Here is a 24,038-nt window from a genome sequence, read left to right as displayed (position 1 = left end):
ATCAGATACCATCATAACATTTGTAATGTAATTTTATACATGCGAGACGAGAGCCTAAGATTTCTTTTTTGAAACGATAAGCTTGATTGTCCAACCTAAACGATATCAACATATTATTTTCTTCTTTCATATTTTTACACAAATATACATGCTATATTATTGATTCCTTCATAATGACGTAGCTTTCGCTTCAATTCTACATCTACACACCTAGTACAAGTATTCCAATGTAATTATATTTATATTTTATTTTTAATCATGTGAATCTTCACTAACACGTTATTTGGCATAAAGAGTGTCAGGTAATTTAATAGCGGCCATCTCGTGCAGCTTCTTACGATCCACCTGTAAATAATAATAGTCCAGTAAAGATAAGTCAAAAATAGGGTGAACCTAGAACAAATTGCAACAGATTTTGTTTTTGTTTTGTCTGGTAAATATGGTTCAAATGAATATCATATCCAAAGTTTACCAAAATCGGACATCGGGAAGTGGGTTGATTAGCGTAAATTCAAAATGGCCGCCTTTTGCTATTTTGAAGCCCCATATCTCCTTAACGGTTGAATTTAGACCACCTAAGTGCATTACGAGTAGATATAAATGTGATATTAAACATTCTAATTAGCATATTTAAATTCCCATATGACGTACTATGACATCATATGGTAGTTCTGTACGTCCTTTAAATCTTTTTCCCTGAGAAGTTCCCTGGGAGGTACACAGTTGTTTGCATTACTTTTTTGATGTAACCATGTTTTAACATTCTGCAACAGTAGAAACTTGCCTGGCATTGCGTTTGCGCCGTATATAGCAGTATTTCTCAAGGCAGCTTGTATAAAAATCATTTTGGAGGTTGCGTGATAATTAATATGACCCGAGCATCAATAAATACAATCAGTCTGAGAAGTAGAGAGTTTTTCTAATGGTTTGAATAGGCCTATGGCAATATTTGATATGGTAATGTTATATGATTACTTCCTCATACCAGGGAGATTTTATTTTACTCCCTGCTCATACATACAATTGAATTTAATTGTAAACTGCAGAGCCACCATGATTCGATGAACAGGGGGAAACTATTAACAGATCTCAAGAATGATGACGAACTGCACATGGTCTCACTTCTACTAAAAGTAGTACAGTAGGCAAATCTTTTACAACTAACATCGGTATTCCACAAGGAGATTGCCTGAGTCCAGTGCTCTTCACTCTTTATCTTGCAAGAGCACTGGAACACGATGATGAAAACCAACAACTACCACAATCATCATTCTTCATAATGGATCAACAATATGCAGACGACATCGGATGGGTGGCAAATTCAAAAACACAAGTCGAAGAAGTTAAGAAAACCATACCTAAGAAACTAGAAAGCAGAAACCTAATCATAAACAACACTAAAACACAGAAGATTATATAATCAAAAGAAAAGGAGAAGAATCGTGGAAAAAAGTAAATATCTAGGATCGCTAATTGACACAGATAACGATATGAAACGCCGAAAACAACTCGCAATATCAGCCTTCAACAACTACAAAGAAATTCTAACAAGCAAAAACTTTTAACTAGAAGTAAAAATGAGACTATTCAATGTATACGTCTAAAGCATGTTCATGTACAACTCAGAATTATGGACAATGACCAAAAAACAAGAGGACGAAATTGACTGCTTCCATAGGAAATTATTAAGAAAAATTATAAAAATTAAGTGGCCGTACACAATCAGAAATATAGAACTATACAGAAAAACAAAAGAACTAAAATGGTCAAACATAATAAGGAAAAGAAAATACAAATGAACCGGACATATGCTAAGGCTTCCGATGGACACTCCAGCCAAATTAGCATTGACAGAATCTATTAGAAAAGTTAAAAGACCAGTTGGCAGACCAAAAACTACCTGGATAGGAAACATAAAAAAGAACTCTAAAAAGCAAATACATCGATCGCAAAGTTAATGACAGACCATCAGACCACCGAAAGAGAGTCATGGAAACGATTAGCGTACGCAATGTCTACCCAAGACGAATAGCGTAACGGATGATGATGATGACATTAAAACTATAATATTAGTAAACAAGTTATATTTACAGAAGGAATAAAAAAACAAACTATCTTTGAAATGTTGAGTTGGAAACATGAATATAGTTGTGGACAAATGATTTCCTAAATCGAATGGTATTGCACATTAAAGGACGAATTCTACCTGATTAATTAAAAACATATTTATCATTTAAATGTTGTGTAGTAATTTGAAATTAAATTGTGCAATTCTATGTATGTGATTAAACTTTATTATTCCATACTTCATACATAATTCAGCATTATTGAACACTACTTCCCATTTTGCTTCTACAATGGGATTGGTATCTATTTCATCTACAAAATGCCTATAATAAAACTGAGACCTTTGTTATCTTTTCGGAACAAGGATTTCTTAATTGTACTCCCAATTGTTTGTCATCGTATTGGTCTCTCGCTATGGATTCTTTCTATTCAATGGGTATGGCATTAATACGCACCATGTATTCTATTAGACCATTTTGTCTTTTGGGTAATAGAGTGGGTGTTAAGACATCAGGTGCTATTATTCTGTTATTTACTACAATATCACTAACTAGCAATTATACCCGCCCCAAGGCGGGTTTAAAAATTAGTTTAAAGCCTTCTCAGTACATAACAACCGACGCCAGTATTTCCCTATACTCACCAGCCTCCACCCCTTTTCAATAAAACCACACACTCTTTTTAAAAATTAATTACGTACAGTGGGTGGTGGACTTCCTGACGGAAAGAAAACAAAGAGTCCGATATAAAAATTCGTACTCTGATTGGATTGAGTTGATGGGTGGAGTGCCCCAGGGCACAATCATTGGTCCCATAGCATTTTTGGCTATGATCAATGACGCTCTAGTTAACATCAATAATAACAAAATGAAAGTCTGGAAATATGTAGACGACCTCACACTTGGTGAAAATAGGACAAATGGTGGTACATCGATTCAAACTAGTTTAGACACTCTGTTTGAATGGAGCATTATTAATAAACTTAAACTAAATCCAAATAAATGCCTTGCAATGCATATCAATTTTAGTAAACATATATCCCCCTATCCTGATTTGCATATATCTAATCACTCTTTGGCTGTAGTTCAGGAAGTTAAATTGTTAGGTGTAATCATTCAAAACAATTTAAAGTGGCAAAGCCATGTAGATAACATTTGTATTAAAGCTAACAAGAAAATGTTTATGATACGTAAGTTGAGAGAAGCAGGTCTTAATAGTAATGAACTTATTTCTGTTTATAAAGGTTATTTGAGACCGGTGCTTGAGTATGCAGCCCCTTTGTGGCATGCTGGTCTTACTTTACGCAGGGACAGGTGAATCAGGTGGAAAAGATTCAGAAGCGTGTCTGCAAGATTGTGTTGGGCAATGAGTATACAACATACTCGGATTCTCTTGCCATTTTAAATCTTCAACCACTCCACACAAGAAGATGGCACTCTTGCAAGGTTTTTGCCTCTAAAGCACACCCCTCTGGTCAATTCTCCACCTGGTTCCCTGCCCCTCAGTATAGATCCTGCATGACCCTTAGACATAATCGTAAAATGGAAAACTATAGTTACAAAACAAAACGTTTCCAAACTAGTCCTGTCCCTTTTATGGTTGAACTTTTGAACAAACTGTAACTTTATTATTTTTTTTTTGCTTGTATTATTTGAGGTAACTGCAGTCTAATTTATTCGTTTTTATATATGTATGTATTGTTGATAGTGACTATAGTTTAAATAGTTTTTATAATGTAATACATATGTAATTCAGCCATGTGCTGCCATGTATGTAATTTGTATGTGAATTTTGAATAAAATATACCGATATAAATTCCTACCAGTGCAGGACAAATTCAATTCAACTTTAGCTTCAAAATGAGAGGGGTATACATAGCTATGATTGGCCTATAGTTTAAGTTACGTTGTAAACTGTGTAAATGAATAGGTGTCATATTGGCTGATAATTAAAATATCTCGTTTTGAAACTGCGGTCTCCAGCCTTCTTTCTCCTCTTACCATTCCAGCCACAATCAACAAACCTTAACTCCTCCCCTGGACAGTTCAAATGTAGTAAATTTTCTTAGTACAATTCCAATATAGGCTACTTCATTACGCCAGTATTTCTGCTCCCCCTCCTCCTTCCCAACACACCCCAGATACTGGGTGATGTGTTTAAGACGGTTCCAGCACAAATAATGTTAGCCATCACTCCCAACACATAATCCCTCAGTGGCAGTTTTTAAATGTAGTTTAAAACATTCCCAGTACAGTTTCAGTCATGGTGATAGGCCTGCTACATCCCCAACCCAAACTCCCAGCCCCTTCCCAGTGATAATTAAAATACTTTAACAATTTCTTACCCCAATTCTGCTCAATTTGATAGCTTACTACCCCTAGCCTAAGCAAAATACCCACTATCCCCTGAACCCCAACTCTCACACCCTATCTCCCAACCCCCCCTCTTCCAAAAAATTAAAATTCCCGGACTTTTTGAAATGTAGTTTAAAACCTTCCCGGTACAATTGCGGTCATTTTGATACCCCATATGTAAGGTTACGTGCAGTAACAACAATTTGTATAACGAACAAACAGACAGACAGACAGACAAACAAACGTACAAACTCTCTCATTTATAATATAGATTACTTTATGAATGAATGAATGTAACAATGTTTAAACATATATTGATTTTCCATTAGTAATTAGTAATATACCTATTTTACCACAATTCTTTTTTTTTTAATTTGTGCTAAATTGATTGGATGTTGACCTAAAATGTTGTTGATGTGTACAACATCTTTTAACATTTGTACATAGAAGTCTGATAAACCTCTTAAAACTACCTGATCTTCTAGATTGAGTAGGCTTGTATATACAGTATATTCAATGGGATACAAACAATAGAGCGGTATGCACTTCCATTTTACCGGGGTCTGGACTTAGAAGCCTTTTAATCCAACTTAAATTTAGAGATTTTACCATTGGCTTAAAATTAATCATATTAAGACCACCTTCACACACTGGATTGATATGTGTTGTTCTTTTAAATTTTTCTTTTTTCTTTCCCCAAAGAAAACTATATATTATTTGTTCTACTTTGGGATAGACGCATTATATATAATTTTTTAAATGGCTTAATGATGGTAATTTTACCAAAGAATGTGAGGTTTCTTTTCGCCCATAATTTAAATTTTATTGTCCCCAGTTCATTGAATTACATTTATCTTTATTGTCGCCTACATAAATTCCCGTAATAGTGAGTTTAATATCAATTGATGTCACAATACATACAACAAAATAGTGAGCTTCAGCATTGGCACGTTTTACGAGAAGACGATAATAAAACAGAACACCGTACAGTATCACCATTATGTTTTTATTTGCATTTAGATTCCAAGACCCAATTAGCGACACGACGGCCGCAGATTGCTTTTGTTATACAATTAATCTTAATTCTGTATTTTGTTTTTGAAGATTGTCAATGTTTGTATTACTATTAAAACTTAATGGTTTAAATGGATTTGTTGTATTAGGTTGAATCAATCATCCGCCCCGCTCCGAAGTATGGAATGGTGAAAGCGATAAACATTCTTTTCCAGCCCCTCGTTTTACTGGAAAATATCCTCACGATAGGAATGTCTTTGCCAGTTATTTGAAATGTTGACACATAACGTAACGATGGAATCCCTTTGACAATTGAATTTTTTATTTTTTTTTCATTTATTTGGAATCTCAATACATAACATTAAAAATACGTCAATAATATATATAATCACCTTAAATATTAAAATACATCAAAAAAGCAAATAAAAATGGCGGGATTAATGAGGTCTGACGATGCACGGGAAAACACATAAAGTCGTTTAAAGTAAAACAACTTAATTCCAATGTGGTCCCTAAAAAGATAGTAATTATAATTTTAACAAAACAAACATTATAAGACGGGGTTCATAAATATATAAGCATATAAGCAAAACATCTGATATAATGGCACAATAATAACTTATCTATGTTTAATTTTGTAATATTGTTTCAATTCAGTTTTAAATTTAGATGTGTTGGCAATTTGTTTAATATAGTCAGGAAGGTTATTCCATTCTCTGATTGCATTAAAATAGAATGTATTGCATTCTATGCCTTGGACTTTAGGTACAACGAAATTGAGTTTACAAAATTTTCTTAAAATAAAATTTTAGAAATAACATTTTAGAAATAAAATTGCGAAAGGTTTCTCTACAAAAATATAAAATGAACAAGCTACATATTTTCAAATGGAACTATTTTTCACACTGAACACAAGATCTTAAATCAACGGAAATCTTGAAGAATATACAGTGTTTAAAGATAATTGTTTGTATTCAGAGGACCAATTGAGTAGAACAAACTCAATCCATTATAAATGCAATGAGTATCGATAGAAGTGAAACTATAAACGTTATTGTATGATATTGATGCGTACTGTTATGTTATAATATAATCCGGATATATACAAGTAGCTAATCGGAAAGGTTATTAGGAAAGAGTTTTCGATCTAAGCAGAAGTGAAGTGAAACAACAAAGAAATACCAATAAACAACTATTGTATTGTATGTATGTACTATTATTATTGGAAAAATAAAATACAGTGGCAGACCGTTTATTATTTGAGGCATGGCATCACAAAATCGGCGTAGTGTCGGAAATAATCATTTTTTAGATTTTATATATTCGTAATCTACAATTAATAAGCTTTAAAATGAGGCGTTGTTTATTAAAATTGGTTTATTATATGAAGAGTTATTAATGAAAACATACGAGATACTTTCTAACTCAGGAAATCTTCATTTTGAGAAAATCAACAATGAAGAAGTAGCGAAGCCGATTAGCTTGGCCTAGCCCGCCGATCAACGCGACCAGACTCTCTGTAAAAACTCGCTATTTTCCTCCTCTCAATAACGGCAAATGGATATATGGATAAAAATAACGATTAACTTCCTAAATATTCATTAAATGTTGAAACGTTCATTCGAGAAATTACGATAGAAGACATGCTGTTTTTCAACGTAAACAAAAGCGTCAGCCAATCAGAGAGTGTAATTTATCTCTATAGCCCATCACAGTCAAGGATTCACAAATTCTTGTTAGAAATTTCAGCAACCTAACACCTTAATAAAACAAATTTCCATTGGCTAGATTAAAAGGTTGTTAAAAATTATGGTAGCTGATATATTTTCGAACAGATAGGTACCAAACATGACGTCATTCGGGTAAGCGGTTTGTTTACAAAAGCGCCGTAAAGAAAGTTGATTTTTGAGTGAACAAAAATACAATTTCCTAATGATTTTCAATGGAAACGACTAATTGCAAAATAGACATACTTGAACATAAGTGTTTATAGTATCGTTTTTTATTGAAATTTGAAAATGGATAGGTTAGGCCGATTTTCACATTCTGAACTTCAAGGCTAAATATCTCAAAAGTTTGGGTTGCGACTCTGCGCCGCTTTTGTGATGCCAGGCCTCATTTATAGATCTACAAATATATGCCAATAAAAACTGAATTGCGGCTATTACATCTATAGAAATTATACATACAACTAAAAATATAGTAAAATAAACATACATAGACTCTAGAAAAATTACAATCAAACATCAAATTATATAAGAATTTAAAATTCATTAAAAATCTAGACCTAAAGTATATACAAATTACCAGTTTTTCCTAATTTTAAGACGACCTCGGTGAAGTCCACGGCTTTATTGAAATTGTTTCCTTTTCATATATCACGTTCAATTTAATTACGAAATATTCCAGTTTTGATCAGCGTTTTCCAGCGAAATTCGTTCGGTGCAAAGGATAAAAAAGCATAGCTCTAGGTTGCCTACAATTAACATTTCACCTGTATAGATTAATATTGGTCTATATTTTGACAAAAATTTGTCTAGTGAAGTTATAGTGTAAACTAACTAAATTCTAGAATAATTTTTTTTTTTGTATATGCAAACTAAATTGTTTTATAATAAGAATGTTTTATGTAGTAATTAGCTTGTTTGGCTATTCCATTGTTTCGTAGTGTCCTGGTCTTTCTCTAAATTTGAAGAAAAATCTCTAAGTTCCTTGACCGATTATGTCGAATAAAAAAATGAAATGAAATTTAAAAAAAATGATCCCTCAGGCTGTTCATCGTCATTTAATTTAGAGACCTTCCCTGGTGCAATACAAATGGATGCGTTTTTGTTTGTTATTGTCTTATTTACTGCTTTTCTTTGAACTTCCTTCTTAAATGTTGCTTTTTTTTAAATGCCTAGTGTTATTTTAATAATAATATGAGAATTTCCTTGTGTTTATTATTAGTTACTGGTGTCATGTTTCTGGTCTATATCTAAACTTTTCGTGCGTGAGAGGTTCTTCGCTTTAAAGGAGACAACCAGTAAATACGATCAAACAATAGAGACTAACAGGTTAGTAAGTCGTATTTAAAAGATTATCTTTTAGTTTAGAATAATACCAAGTCATGTTGCTTGAATAATCGAGTCAATCAGACTATCTATATCTATCAATCAATTAATAAATCAAGCAAAAGAAAGACATATGTTCTATTTATTGTAAAGGGCTGTAAGAAGTACATGTATTTCTTAAAAATAATAATTTTGTTTTTTCATGTATAGCTCTCTCCGGAAACATAATGTTAATTGATTGTTTTGATAAATCAACCATGATCTTACTATTCCAATTAATGTTATGTAATTTTCTATAGGAAAGCTGTAATATATTGAAATGTTAATCTTTAATATAGGAAATTATTATTCTGCAGGTTCTGGCAATATATTTTGAAAGGGTGGTAATTATTCAGAATAGTCAACTTGGGTAGGGTTTGGAGAAGACCTACGATACAAAGGGTCAACAATTAATGTTGCGAATAATTTACAGTTGAAGTTTAACATTTTAAATGCAATTTTAAAACACTTTCATAATAGCTTAATATTAACTCAATTTGCAATCCATTGATTGTTTATTTTATTACTTTTTATAGGAACAATGACAATGTTATTTTGTACATTGTGTTGGTATTTTCTAGTACCGGTAGTGGTTGCACAAGACGTAGTTATCGGTGAGTTCGCATTTAATATCAATAGCCCCATAGAACAAGCTATGTATTTGCACATACATAGGCGTTTTAAAACTAAAATAAGAAATTCAATTTGTCGATTAATTTTACTCACTTTTTTTTCTTTTTGTGGCATGCACCACCTATATTCAATTTCATTCAACAATATCACGTATATAACGTTTAATACAATTAGTGTAGACTTATTATAACAATTTATTCATCTATTAACATTACTGATAATAATTTTTAAGTGTTTAAACAATTATAATTATAGATGTGTAAAAGGATAAGCATTAATAAATGTAAGCACGAACTGTACAAGTCCGAGTGTTTCGCATTCAAAATCTACACTTTTGCACTAACAAACTGTTCCTATTTCTACATCCTAAGCTGCTTTTTTATTTTTCTACCATCATACCTTCTATATTTTCATCCTTTATCTTTTATACGATATAAACAGCATTACACGCGTACATCGTAACGCGAGCATTTCATTCTATACGCATACGCACTTTTATCGAACATATTTAAATGTCAAAGAACTTATAACACAAGAATCTCCTGTTCGTCCGAAGCGCGTAACAATTTCGAAAGGCATTGTGGGATAGAATAGAGCTAATGGGTGGCGCCATTGTGAGCCATGGAGTAGGGCGCCCGCATCAAATTAGAAAGTCAAAATCATAGAGGGGATCTGCTAATACTCTAGGGGGGATAGAGTAATTGACTGAGGAGTAGGGCGCCCGCATCAAATTAGAAAGTCAAAATCATAGAGGGGATCTGCTAATACTCTAGGGGGGGGGGGGTAGAGTAATTGACTTCCTAGTTTGGAGGGGGCGCTGCACCATGCTGTGAACTGGCGTCGCCCAGTTTGACCTTTTAACCCTGTACTTCCGATACTGTGTTTTGAATGCAAATTGAAGAACAGGAGATTCTTGTGTTATAAGTTCTTTGACCAAACCAAATCATACATACAACGATAAGACATCAACCGATTCAGTTCAAAACCAGTTTAAGGTAAACATCTTAAATTTAAATTAATTTATGTTTCTATCCACTCTACCATTTTCATATAAAGATATTGTGGAACCACGTCAGGTCAAGTTCAATATTGAATATCGAAACGTGGCAGGCTGAAGACGCTTGACCTTTGACAAGATCGCCTAAATTTTTTAAATATATTAACTTTACAATAATCTCTTTGCTTTTCTTCCTTATATCTATATTTTTAAATTTATACTAACAAATATCTTTTTATTAATATAATAATAATAATAATATATCAAAAATGTATTAAATAATATTTATCGCATAATATGCAATCTACGATAATTTAATTAATTGATATAACAAATTTATTAAATACATAACATCACTTGAATAAAAAGAACAAATCACATATCTACACATAATCATAACATCGTATACTCTATCTCTAACAATTTATTCAATCTTCTATCGACTAAAGCCGAAGTATAGTCGTTATCTTGGGACCGTTCTATGGCCACCACCAGGTAGGCTTACTTCATTAAGGCTTCTATGAATGGATGTACTGGTTGGGAGCAGGAACGCTAGTAGACCAAACCCAGTACCGTTTTGATTACGATCAATCGGGAAATTACCTCACGACACATAATCAAGCATTGTATACGCTATCTCTAACAATTTTTTCAATCTTCTATCGACTAAAGCCGAAGTATAGTCGTTATCTCGGGACCGTTCTATGGTTACCACCAGGTAGGCTTTCTTCATCAAAGCTTCTATGAATGGATGACGAGTTGGGAGCAGGAACGTTAGTAGACCATACCCAGTACCGTTTTGATTACGATCAATCGGGAAATTACCTCACGATCCTTACATGTATTATAATTGTTAATATTAATTTACTATTTCATTGATTTGAGTTATTTTTATTTTATAAGGTTTTGATAGATAATTACTTTAAATCTACATAACATTATATCATATAAAAAAAATTAAGTTGCTTGCATCGTGGTATTGGTCACAAACATTCAGTTTTAATTGTGGTAATAACCTATCTAAATGGTTTGCAGTTTCCAATGGTGTGAGGCAAGGGGGCATAATGTCCCCCTTGTTATATAATATGTATATTGATGATCTTAATACTGAGCTTAACAAATGTATTGTTGGTTGTACTATTTATGGAGTGCGAATTAACAACTCAAGTTATGTCGATGATATAAACTTTTAGCACATTCACTTACTGGACTCCAAAATGTTAGTCAGTATCTGTGAATCATATGGTATTAAGCATGATATATTATTCAATCCCAAAAAGTCGTTATGTATGGTCTTTTCACCAAAAAAAATTAGAGACAGAAGACATAATATTACTCTCTGAGGCAATGAGCTTAATTTTGTTGGTCATATTTTATCCTATGATCTAAATGATGCTCATGATATCAGACGTCAGTAGAAATCAATTGCACACATGCTAATTTGTTATGCCGCAAATTTAACAAATGCTCCAATGAGGTTATAAGTGTAATCTGTTTAAATCTTATTGTAGCACTATGTATTTCAGTAGTCTATGGTCTAAATTCACTCAGGTTAGTATAAAAGAGTTGTAGGTGTGTTAAATAATGCCTTCAGAAAATGTATGGGCTTTCCTAGACACCGTAGTGCTAGTCAAATGTTTGTAACAAGTAATGTTCCATCTTTCTATGAATATTATATAAAAACTTGTTATGGATTTATGAATAGAGTTACAAATAGTAACAATTCTCTTGTAAAGGTTGTTGTACAATCTAGTATGTTTGGATCAAAACTTGAGCATTTGAGCACCTAGTGTTTCAGTTTGTTTTTTCGTACTGCCCATTATTTTATATGATATTTATATATATATAGTTTGAATGTTTTGCTTACACTTTATATTTGATATGTACTGTAATATGGACAAATCTGAAATAAAGTTTGTTAATAATAATAAATAAGAATGTGTATAGTACAAACATTTAAAATGTATCCATTAATAGACATTTATTATCATATTTATATTTTCTATATTTATATCCTTAGACAATATAAATAATTAAATATTATTTCTTTTTTTTATGCTGTTTACAAATCAACAAAATTGCACATTGAGACACTTATATAAATATACATTATTTGAGTTAAAGATATACATTATTTTAAATTAATAACTTTATAAGCACATCCTGCTTTGCAGATAATATTTAACTAATTTATTTTTAGGTGATGTTATGTTTGTAACCAATCTCAATCCTCCAGGAATTTACTCTTCGCCTATTGATTCCAGTGGTACATCTTTAGAATTTACGGACGCAATTCAGAATGTTCCACTACAGAGACCAGTCGCTCTTGATTATAATGCTAACACCGCTACACTATACTGGTCTGATGTATCAGAATCTACAATTGAATGGTATTCACTTGTCACCGACGAACATGACGTTTTAGTGTCTTTTCAATCTGGAGGTAACAATTATCTCAATTCAATTTTATTAGAATCTCTATTATATATTCTCTGGCTACAAACAAACTTAGGCCTATATTTTATTTTTGTTAGAATTTTTAAATACTGTAAGTGTGTCTTGAAGTAGAATTTAAAAAAAAATTCAACCATACATTTTGAGAAACAAATCCATATGAATCGAATTATAGTAGCACTCAAGTGTTTCCTTAAAGTTTACCAAAATGAACAATTGATCTGGATTCAGGAAATTGAGAATTGAAAATTGAGCAGCCAACGTTTCACAAATGAAATCTATCATAATTAATATTATAATAATTATTAAATATCTGTGATTGTAGTAATAATGATATATATGAGTATAATTATTTGATTTTTTTGTGATGGGAAAAATGTTGTCCCCTTTATAGGTATTTAATCAACAATTTAGCACAATCAAAAGTGTTCCTATTCCTGAATAGGGGTGTCCTAAAAGCATGGTTCCACTATATATTGGCTTATCACAATATGAAATATATCTATAGATGACAAATTTCGTTTTTGTAAAAGCACAAGTTAACGGAGTACTTACTCGAACGTTTCGATCTCTATCAGAGATCCTTCTCAACTGACTGCGGAGTGTTAATGCAGCTTGGTCATTCTTGACGTCATCTGTTGATGACGTTGTACGCCTCCGGTTGTAGGTTGGAGGTTGTGCGGGGCTCGGCCAGGTGATGTGTCTATCAAATCATTGTACAAATGCGAGAGTTCGTGGGCTCCAGTGTCCCGGTTCATGGTCTTCTCTTTATTTCTCCTTATATGTAATGATTCTCTAATCTGTCTGTCTTTGCGTTTAGGCTCTTTGGTTAAGATGGTAGCCTCCCAGTTCGGTACATGATTGTGTTTTATGACATGTTCTGTAATGGCAGATTTGTGTATGATCGAAGATGTGGATGTTCTGGAGGCCCTAGTCATTACTCCCCCCGTGTTTGTTGTAACATCTTTTTTGTGATCATTAATTCGTGTTTGTAATGCCCTCCCTGTTTCCCCAATGTAAACTTGTGGACAGTTGCGGCAGGTGACTTCGTAGATTACTCCACATGTATCCATCTTCTCGATTTTATCTTTTGGGTGGACGAGGCTATTCTTGATTTTATTTTGGGGTAGGAAATAGGTTCCGACATTGTGATAGGAGAGAGTGCGTCGTATTCTTTCTGCCATTCCTTTTACATAGGGGATTCCTATGCTACCTCGCATCTTGATCTTTTCCTTCTGTGGTTCGTGTCCTTTGTTCTTTTTTCTTTTTCGGTTTTCCATAACTCTCTGGAAGGACCACTCTGGATACTGGCAGTTGTGTAACGCTTTCTTGATGTTATCCATCTCAACTTTCCTCAAATCCATATCTCCCACTACCTTCTCAGCTCTGTCCACAAGCGTGTTTATAAGCCCCAGTTTGTGTTCGAGTGGATGATGTGAGTTGAAATGTAAATATTGGTCTGTGTGAGTGGGCTTCCGATAGACTGAGGTGGTAACTGTTCCATTGTCATTGAGTGTGATGAGCATGTCCAGGAAAGGTATTGTGTTGTTTGTCATCGATTCTGTGGTGAACTTGATATTGTCAGTTATATCGATGTTATTAAGATGTGTGTTAAATGTATGTACTGTACCTATGGGGATGATAGCTAATACATCATCAACGTATCGTTTCCAATACACAGGCTTGATGTTAGTGGGTGCCGTGTTTATGGCTTGATGTTCGAGCCACTCTAGATACAAGTTCGCCAATATAGGACTTATTGGGCTTCCCATAGCAATGCCTTGTATTTGCCTATAAATGTTACCATTGAACGAGAAATAGGTTTTGTTCACAATTAAACCGAGGAGCTCCATTATGTCTGTCACATGTAGTTTAGTTCTATCCAGAAGTGTCGGATCTGTTGTTAGGCGATTTTCGACAACTTTGAGGGCCTCTTCTACTGGTGTTTTTGTAAACAGAGATACTACGTCAAACGAGACAAATGTTTCACTTGGTTTGACTATTATTTCTTTTAGTTCACTCGCCAACTCTCCTGAGTAAGTTACATGATGTTCTGTGTTTCCGACAAGCGGACCCAGGATTTTGGTGAGGAATTGTGCAACGGTGTAAAAAACGGTGTTGATGTTATCTACTATAGGTCTTAATGGCCAATTTGGTTTATGTATCTTCGGAAGACAATACAACCTAGGTACAATTTCAGCCGTGGGAAACAGCCATTCTTTCTCTCTGTAGTTGATTTTCTTTTCTTTGAACAACCTGCCTATGATGTTGACCACTTTTCGTTTATAGTTTTGTGTTGGATTACGTTTTAGCAGTTCGTAAACATTAGTGTCGCTCACCATGGTTCCCACTTTATCTTTGTAATCATTAGTATTTAGGATGACAGTAGATCTACCTTTATCCGCTGGGAGAATAAGAATAGATTTATCTTTCTTCAAGTTGTTTATGGCCTTTCGTTCTTTGGGGGTTAAATTTGAAGGTGGTAGAGTGGTAGATTTTACAATAGCTACAATTTTACTGCGAACGGTGTCTTGTTCTTCCAGGGGGACGAGATCAGCCGCTTTTTCAGCCGCTACTATGAGATCGTCAATGGGCATGGATCGTGGGCTCGCCGCATAGTTCAATCCCCTTTGTAATGCTGATATTTCGTCCTCACTAACCAACTTACTAGACAGATTTACCACCCATTTTTCTCTTAAGATCTTACCGGATAAATCCTGTTCTTGATGTAAATCTCTAGCTGCGTTTTCTGCTTTGTTTTTCCACCACAACAGTTTGTTTTGTTGTCGTGATCGGCATTTTAAGAATTCCGCTTCACACACTTTGTTTACGTGATTACATACATTGGTGATGTCCCCTCCGTTGGGAATTAGCGATACGATTTCCTCATTTAAATCTTTCTTTTTGCCTTCTAACTGTGTGATTTTGTTGGTGGTGATTCTTATTCTCTCACGTAAAAGCTGTCTTTCTGCATGTTTTATTATTTCCTCTGCTTTAGACGATTTGATCGGTCGATATAATTTCAGGCTCGGAGGGGTAATGTCCAACCGCTTACAATGAAGGGAGAATACCCGGTGATTTCTCTGCCGTGAAATTTTCTTCGCGATATTTTCCTGTTTGCGTACGATGTTGATGGTTTCTTGACCATATTTTTCTCTTAAATCTTGAAAGAATTTCATTTAGCTTCGATTTTGTATAGATGACAAATTTCGTTTTTGTAAAAGCACAAGTTAACGGAGTACTTACTCGAACGTTTCGATCTCTATCAGAGATCCTTCTCAACTGACTGCGGAGTGTTAATGCAGCTTGGTCATTCTTGACGTCATCTGTTGATGACGTTGTACGCCTCCGGAGGCGTACAACGTCATCAACAGATGACGTCAAGAATGACCAAGCTGCATTAACACTCCGCAGTCAGTTGAGAAGGATCTCTGATAGAGATCGAAACGTTCGAGTAAGTACTCCGTTAACTTGTGCTTTTACAAAAACGAAATTTGTCATCTATACAAAATCGAAGCTAAATGAAATTCTTTCAAGATGAAATATATCTTAATTTAATATCTCGGAGACTACGAACAATAATTTTATTTTCATTTTTTGCTTAATGGTGCATCTCATAATTGATTTTTTCTGCCCTGTGCGTGTAGTTGTGGATGGTTTAGCTATTGATGCCATTGGAAATAAACTTTATTGGACAAGTAAAAATGAAAACAGAATCGAAGTAATAAACCTGGATGGAACAAACAGAACAATTCTTTTTGACACAACGTTAGTAAAGCCACGTGCGATTGAGGTAGACCCAGCTTATGGGTATGTTTTTAACATTGATTTTATCGAAAAAGAATAACAAACAATTGTAAGCTAATCTTCCTGGGAATAAAAATCAGACAAGAACAATTTCGTACATATAGAAAATTAAGGTAGAAAATTCATTTCTAGATCAACTAGAGAGCGCAAAATTTGAATAACCTGTTCCATACAGATATGAAGCTATTATAAGTCTATGGAAATCCTGCTAAAATATAGAAAGAAACACACACACACACACACACGATTGGTCGTCATTTCGGTGGAGGTAATAACATCCCAGAATAAAATGTGTAGGCTAAATGACAGTACCGGTATCTTTTCTATGATGCTCAAACCTTTAATACTTAATAATGGCATGAGGTGAATGATGAAAGGTTATATAATAACCTTTCATCATTCACCTCATGCCATTATTTGTACCATTACACTCATAAACATTCATTATTTGTATAAAGATATCAACCGACTTAAAGTTTGTTATAATGATGCTTTCCGGAGGTTGTTGGGACAACTCAGATTTGTTAGTGCGAGGAATTTGTTTATGGAAAACAATATTTCATCATTTTATGAATATTTGAAGATTTCGACTTACTGATTTCTTACAAGAATAATGAAAAGCGAAAACAGAATGTTAATTTGTATATATAATTATTTGTTGATGGATTCAAACATGTACTACAAATGGAGAGAGGCATTATATACCAATATATAAAAGTTTTTGTCTTCTCTCCTTCATCTTTTTTTTGTAATGTATTATACCATTATGGACAATTGCCTGAAATAAAAGTTGAATTGAATTGAATTGAATACACAATGGTGGGCTAAAATTAATCATTTCAAATCGATTTCAATGATCCTTATTTCAAATCGTACAATATACCAAGCTACTTGTAAAATTATGAGGCTTTATTTCTCTCATTTATTTTAGATATTTATATTGGACTGATTGGGGAACAAAGAAGATAGAACGAGCTAAATTAAATAACTTGAGTAGTAGAACTGCCCTTGTCACAACTGGACTTCAATTTCCAAACGGACTAGTTTTAGCAGTTCGTGGTAAGTTAATTATATCTTTCATTCATTTCATTAGATGTTCTTTTTCTCTTTTGTGGCTGACTTGTGCTACCTTTATTTAAGATTAACAATTATGAAAACTTGTTGCATCTCACTCTACATTTTAACCATAAACTGTGATTTAGTTATATTCAATGAATATATATCAGAATCAACGTTTATTGAAAATATCGCAGTGGTACCAGAATCTGAATTGAACATGAAACATGTGTAACATAAAATATCATCAAGTATAAAAGGAAAACTGTAATTCAATACAATACATAATCAAAAGCACCCTAACAATCCACTCAAACTAATGTAAAGTGTTGTAAAAGTGTGAAATGAGAAGTATGAAACTGTAACTTTAAAGTATTGTAATTGGTTATGTTTATTATTAATTTATTTGTTATTGATTTCCAACAATGTAATGTCAGTACCGTTTGGTACGGACAACAGGCAGAGAAATCAGATTAACTATCAAATCAACTACATAGTAATTCTGACAAGTATTCTTGGATAAGTACTAAATCTCATTTAAATTTAAATAACCCAGTTTACCTTACGGAATGTTTTTTTAAATTTTTTATTTTACCACCTATATGAATAATAATTTATTAAAGAACAGTGATAAACAACAAACGCAAAAACAATTACAATAAATATGTATACATTATATTTCAAGTGATAATTGTTGATAATTAAAATTGCAAAATTGGGTTCTAAACTAATACATACTCGTAGAATAAATATCTTCAGTTCTCAAATAATATAAAGGATCTTTTGTATTTTTGGTAAGTGTAAAATAAATAATTAAAATTCAGAGATTGTTCCTTAATTTTCAACGAAAAATGTACCACTTTTGTGGTTTTTTTCTTCATGTGACTTATCAAACCAAAAAAAAATATACTTTCTTTAGAAATATTTTAATTAGCATTGATATTTTGGTGTTTTCCATACGTAATTATCTTACGGAATGAGTATGACGAGGCTAACGTGGTGTGGACCAAGTGTGCAGATGAGTGCTGTTTGACAACTTTTTGGGGAGATGAAAGTAGGTGTATGTGTTGTCTCAATTGCAAAGTATCCTACTAGTAATAAGGTAATGTGTTATGTGGTTATAGATTGCCATGTTAATCCAAAGGATTCCAAATATGCAAAGAAATAAATTTGGTAGTAATTATATACTGTACATGAAAAACAGCAACTATGCGATTTAATGGCAGCCATCTTGGAATACAATATGACAACCATCTTGGAATACAATATAACAGCCATCTTGGAATACAATATAACAACCATCTTGGAATACAATATAACAGCCACCTTGAAATACAATATAACAGCCATCTTGGAGTACAATATAACAACCATCTTGGAATACAATATAACAGCCATCTTGGAGTACAATATAACAGCCATCTTGGAGTACAATATAACAGCCATCTTGGAATACAATATGACAGCCATCTTGGAATACAATATGACAGCCATCTTGGAATACAATATAACAGCCATCTTGGAATACAATATGACAGCCATCTTGGAATACAATATAACAGCCATCTTGGAATACAATATAACAGTCATTAAAAAGATGTTCATTAATATTTGATGTATTTATTATTTTTTTAGATGGAAAGATGTATTGGTGTGATGCAGGAACTGATGTGATTGAGGAGGCTAACCTTGACGGTACCAAAAGAAGAAGAATTCTTGACATTGAAGGAAAGCACCCGTTTGGTATTGAAATGTATGAGAATTATCTATACTGGTCTGATTGGACGGATGGCATATATCGAGTTGACAGAAGAACTGGAATACAATCAAAGCAAAGTAGTGATATCCGACTCCCAGGAGGTTTACATATACATACTGGTAAAACAATATTTGATTGTTCCTAAATGTATGCTATGTTTTTTATGTTCATACACAACTATTATTATAATTAACAATAACAAATACACTAGGCTACATTAATATATAGCTTAGTGTATATTGTACCAGCTTTCCGTAGAGATAGTTCAATATTTTTCTTTTAGTTTCAACAGACGTCACATGCAATGGGCAGACGACACAAGTTTCAACTACTAGGGATGTTAGAGTATCTTCTATAGGTTATCCTACGTCATATGATAACAGTATGGATGTCTCGTGCACGTTTATGCCCTGTGATCAGTGCAGTCTTCGATTGCAATTTATAGATTTCTCGTTTGAAAGTTCGTATGACTTCGTTTACATAAACAGTAATGGAGTGCAACTTGGATATCATGATGGTTATAGTAATCCACCAGATTACGTAATTCCAGCAGGTGATACACTTGTTGTACGTATTACAACCGATGGCTCTGTTGTTAGACCGGGATTCCAAGCAATAATCATGGCTACAGGTGGTAAGTTCACATATCAAATAATATCTACTACAAATGCAAATCGCAACTCATCACAACTTATGATGTTGTTTTGTATTGTTTTACGATCTTAATTATTGAGATCCGAAATATTTTTCAAATTTTTAAAAATTACAATGATGTTTTAAAAGAAGTTATACTATCTATATTGTTTTGCGTAGGTCTACTACTGTGGTGGCGTTAGTTACTCTCCATGATTAAATAAATTGACGTAATGCTTTATTGTATTGTACATTTAATGTACATTCAATGATATTTCATATATCCAATCAAATTTGAATAATACCAGGACCAACACAAACAAAACGGTCTGGTGGTTAGGACATCTGCATATCAAGCAAAAGGTTCCGGTTTTGAATCTCGGTTGGGGCGAAATTTTCTCATTCTCACAGATTTCCACATCTTTATCGTTTCAAATATTATCAATTAATTTCAGAGTGTGTCGGTGTTTATATTTCAAACCTGCTCTATGTGTAGCATGTTACCTTTCCAACCTCTCCTTTGTTAATGATAATATACAAGAACAAGAGTGAGAATGATTACATTTATTCCTCATCTTATGTGGTTTAGAGTTTTCTGTGTAATTCAAAATATACATTAATAACAATTTAACATCATTATTATTGCAACTAGCCGAAATAATTGCTTATTAATCTTCTTCAGCAAGAACTTTTGATAGATTTTCAGATGTATGATTGTTTTCCTTGTAAACATAAATACAATTAAATTGTATTTTTACACTTAGATAACGAAGACCCATTCATAAATTGTAACATCAGTATTACCTCTGGCAATCTAATTGAGACATCAGGTGGTGTTTTGTACATCTCTACTGACACTGGTAGACCAACTGCAACTGTATCTTGGACTTCTCCGGTTGTCACTGACAACAGTGGCGACGTTGTTGAAGTAAACTCAAATCCATTCATATCTGGCGACATTTTTCCAATGAATGAAAATGGAAGTGTCGTTGAGTTCACGGCTGTAGATCAATCTGGCAACTCGGATACATGTACGGTTCTTATTAGAGTTGTTGGTAAGTTGCAGTGAACATGAGATATAATCTATGAATATGGAAACATTGATTTATACATTATTTCTATTTTTAATTTTTTTTGGTTAAAAATCAGTGATACTGATCTTAAAATAAAAAAATCAAATCTATGTACTTATTGTTTTATTAAAGATGTATTGTGACATTAATGAAGATGGTTGCAGTTTTAATAAGGTTATTAACTTTTGTAGAAAAAAATTAACAGAAATAATGAGTTTACTTATATTATGCGGTTTAGAGTTTTCTGTGTAATTCAAAATATACATTAATAACAATTTAACATCATTATTATTGCAACTAGCCGAAATAATTGCTTATTAATCTTCTTCAGCAAGAACTTTTGATAGATTTTCAGATGTATGATTGTTTTCCTTGTAAACATAAATACAATTAAATTGTATTTTTACACTTAGAAAACGAAGACCCATTCATAACTTGTAACATCAGTATTACCTCTGGCAATCTAATTGAGACATCAGGTGGTGTTTTGTACATGTCTACTGACACTGGTAGACCAACTGCAACTGTATCTTGGACTTCTCCGGTTGTCACTGACAACAGTGGCGACGTTGTTGAAGTAAACTCAAATCCATTCATATCTGGCGACATTTTTCCAATGAATGAAAATGGAAGTGTCGTTGAGTTCACGGTTGTAGATCAATCTGGCAACTCGGATACGTGTACGGTTCTTATTAGAGTTGTTGGTAAGTTGCAGTGAACATGAGATATAATCTATGAATATGGAAACATTGATTTTTACATTATTTATATTTTTAATTTTTTTGGTTAAAAATCAGTGATACTGATGTTAAAATAAAAAAATATAATCTATGTACTTATTGTTTTATTAAAGATGTATTGTGACATTAATGAAGATGGTTGCAGTTTTAATAAGGTTATTAACTTTTGTAGAAAAATATAATCTATGTACTTATTGTTTTATTAAAGATGTATTGTGACATTAATGAAGATGGTTGCAGTTTTAATAAGGTTATTAACTTTTGTAGAAAAAAATGAACAGAAATAATGAGTTTACTTATATTATGCGGTTTAGAGTTTTCTGTGTAATTCAAAATATACATTAATAACAATTTAACATCATTATTATTGCAACTAGCCGAAATAATTGCTTATTAATCTTCTTCAGCAAGAACTTTTGATAGATTTTCAGATGTATGATTGTTTTTCTTGTAAACATAAATACAATTAAATTGTATTTTTACACTTAGATAACGAAAACCCATTCATAACTTGTAACATCAGTATTACCTCTGGCAATCTAATTGAGACATCAGGTGGTGTTTTGTACATCTCTACTGACACTGGTAGACCAACTGCAACTGTATCTTGGACTTCTCCGGTTGTCACTGACAACAGTGGCGACGTTGTTGAAGTAAACTCAAATCCATTCATATCTGGCGACATTTTTCCAATGAATGAAAATGGAAGTGTCGTTGAGTTCACGGTTGTAGATCAATCTGGCAACTCGGATACATGTACGGTTCTTATTAGAGTTGTTGGTAAGTTGCAGTGAACATGAGATATAATCTATGAATATGGAAACATTGATTTTTACATTATTTATATTTTTAATTTTTTTGGTTAAAAATCAGTGATACTGATGTTAAAATAAAAAAATATAATCTATGTACTTATTGTTTTATTAAAGATGTATTGTGACATTAATGAAGATGGTTGCAGTTTTAATAAGGTTATTAACTTTTGTAGAAAAAAATTAACAGAAATAATGAGTTTACTTATATTATGCGGTTTAGAGTTTTCTGTGTAATTCAAAATATACATTAATAACAATTTAACATCATTATTATTGCAACTAGCCGAAATAATTGCTTATTAATCTTCTTCAGCAAGAACTCTTGATAGATTTTCAGATGTATGATTGTTTTTCTTGTAAACATAAATACAATTAAATTGTATTTTTTACACTTAGATAACGAAAACCCATTCATAACTTGTAACATCAGTATTACCTCTGGCAATCTAATTGAGACATCAGGTGGTGTTTTGTACATCTCTACTGACACTGGTAGACCAACTGCAACTGTATCTTGGACTTCTCCGGTTGTCACTGACAACAGTGGCGACGTTGTTGAAGTAAACTCAAATCCATTCATATCTGGCGACATTTTTCCAATGAATGAAAATGGAAGTGTCGTTGAGTTCACGGTTGTAGATCAATCTGGCAACTCGGATACATGTACGGTTCTTATTAGAGTTGTTGGTAAGTTGCAGTGAACATGAGATATAATCTATGAATATGGAAACATTGATTTTTACATTATTTATATTTTTAATTTTTTTGGTTAAAAATCAGTGATACTGATGTTAAAATAAAAAAATATAATCTATGTACTTATTGTTTTATTAAAGATGTATTGTGACATTAATGAAGATGGTTGCAGTTTTAATAAGGTTATTAACTTTTGTAGAAAAAAATGAACAGAAATAATGAGTTTACTTATAAAAAGCCACAATAAACTATTACATTTAACAAATATTTCAGACAAATTCAATAGTATTTTGTAATACAATTGATTGATCTATTTTTGGTAAGTGAATAACGATTATAATTAAACTGGCAAAACCTTTCCAAGTAAAGTAATTCATTTTTTTTATTCTCACAATTTTAATTATTAACAAAACAAACAAAATAGTATATTAGTTTACAGTTTCCGAAAAACAGACTATTTTCATAGGAAGCAAGATTCAAATTTGCAAACTTTTATCCCTGATGCATTTTTATTGGAAAATAAATAAATGAAACACACAAAAAAAGACTGTTATAAGATTATCAGAAATATTACGAAATGTCTATTGATCTCATCAGAAATACAAAAAATAGAATAAATGAATTGTATTATACTAACGTGTAGACTACTCACTAGAAACATGTATGTGGAAAAATGAACACAACTCTTGCTACCCTGGCACGTGTAACTCTTCTACCAATAGCTGTAATTGTCATCCAGATTTCAATATGGACATCAACTGCATGGCAAGTATGTAAAACAAATTATTCAATTTATTCAAATAAGCTTCCAGAATTAGAGATACAGTACATTGAAATTACGAAACAAA

At 32.7% G+C, this 24,038-nt stretch overlaps 1 protein-coding gene across 1 annotated transcript; it reads right to left on the bottom strand.

Moving 5' to 3' along the window:
- Positions 1 to 279: 279 nt before the first annotated feature.
- Positions 280 to 15,790, bottom strand: LOC140044065 (uncharacterized). The gene is made up of 2 exons (XM_072088546.1): positions 14,237 to 15,790; positions 280 to 345 (listed from the first exon to the last, which is right to left on the bottom strand). Exons 1-2 carry the CDS (start codon positions 15,788 to 15,790, stop codon positions 280 to 282), a joined length of 1,620 nt encoding a protein of 539 aa, XP_071944647.1.
- Positions 15,791 to 24,038: the final 8,248 nt, after the last annotated feature.

The sequence above is a fragment of the Antedon mediterranea genome, chromosome 3 (assembly GCF_964355755.1).
Source record: "Antedon mediterranea chromosome 3, ecAntMedi1.1, whole genome shotgun sequence".
NCBI classification, from domain to species: domain Eukaryota; kingdom Metazoa; phylum Echinodermata; class Crinoidea; order Comatulida; family Antedonidae; genus Antedon; species Antedon mediterranea.
The sequence above is the reverse complement of the archived record's forward strand: the minus strand, read 5'-3'. Positions and strand labels throughout refer to the sequence as shown.

Excerpts from the sequence above, each read along its gene's own strand:
- LOC140044065 (XM_072088546.1), bottom strand. The coding sequence starts at position 15,790 with ATGAAATTCTTTCAAGATTTAAGAGAAAAATATGGTCAAGAAACCATC. Across the intron at positions 346-14,236 it reads CTATCATCCCCATAGGTACA|GTGGATCGTAAGAAGCTGCA; the intron begins GTACATACATTT and ends TATTATTTACAG.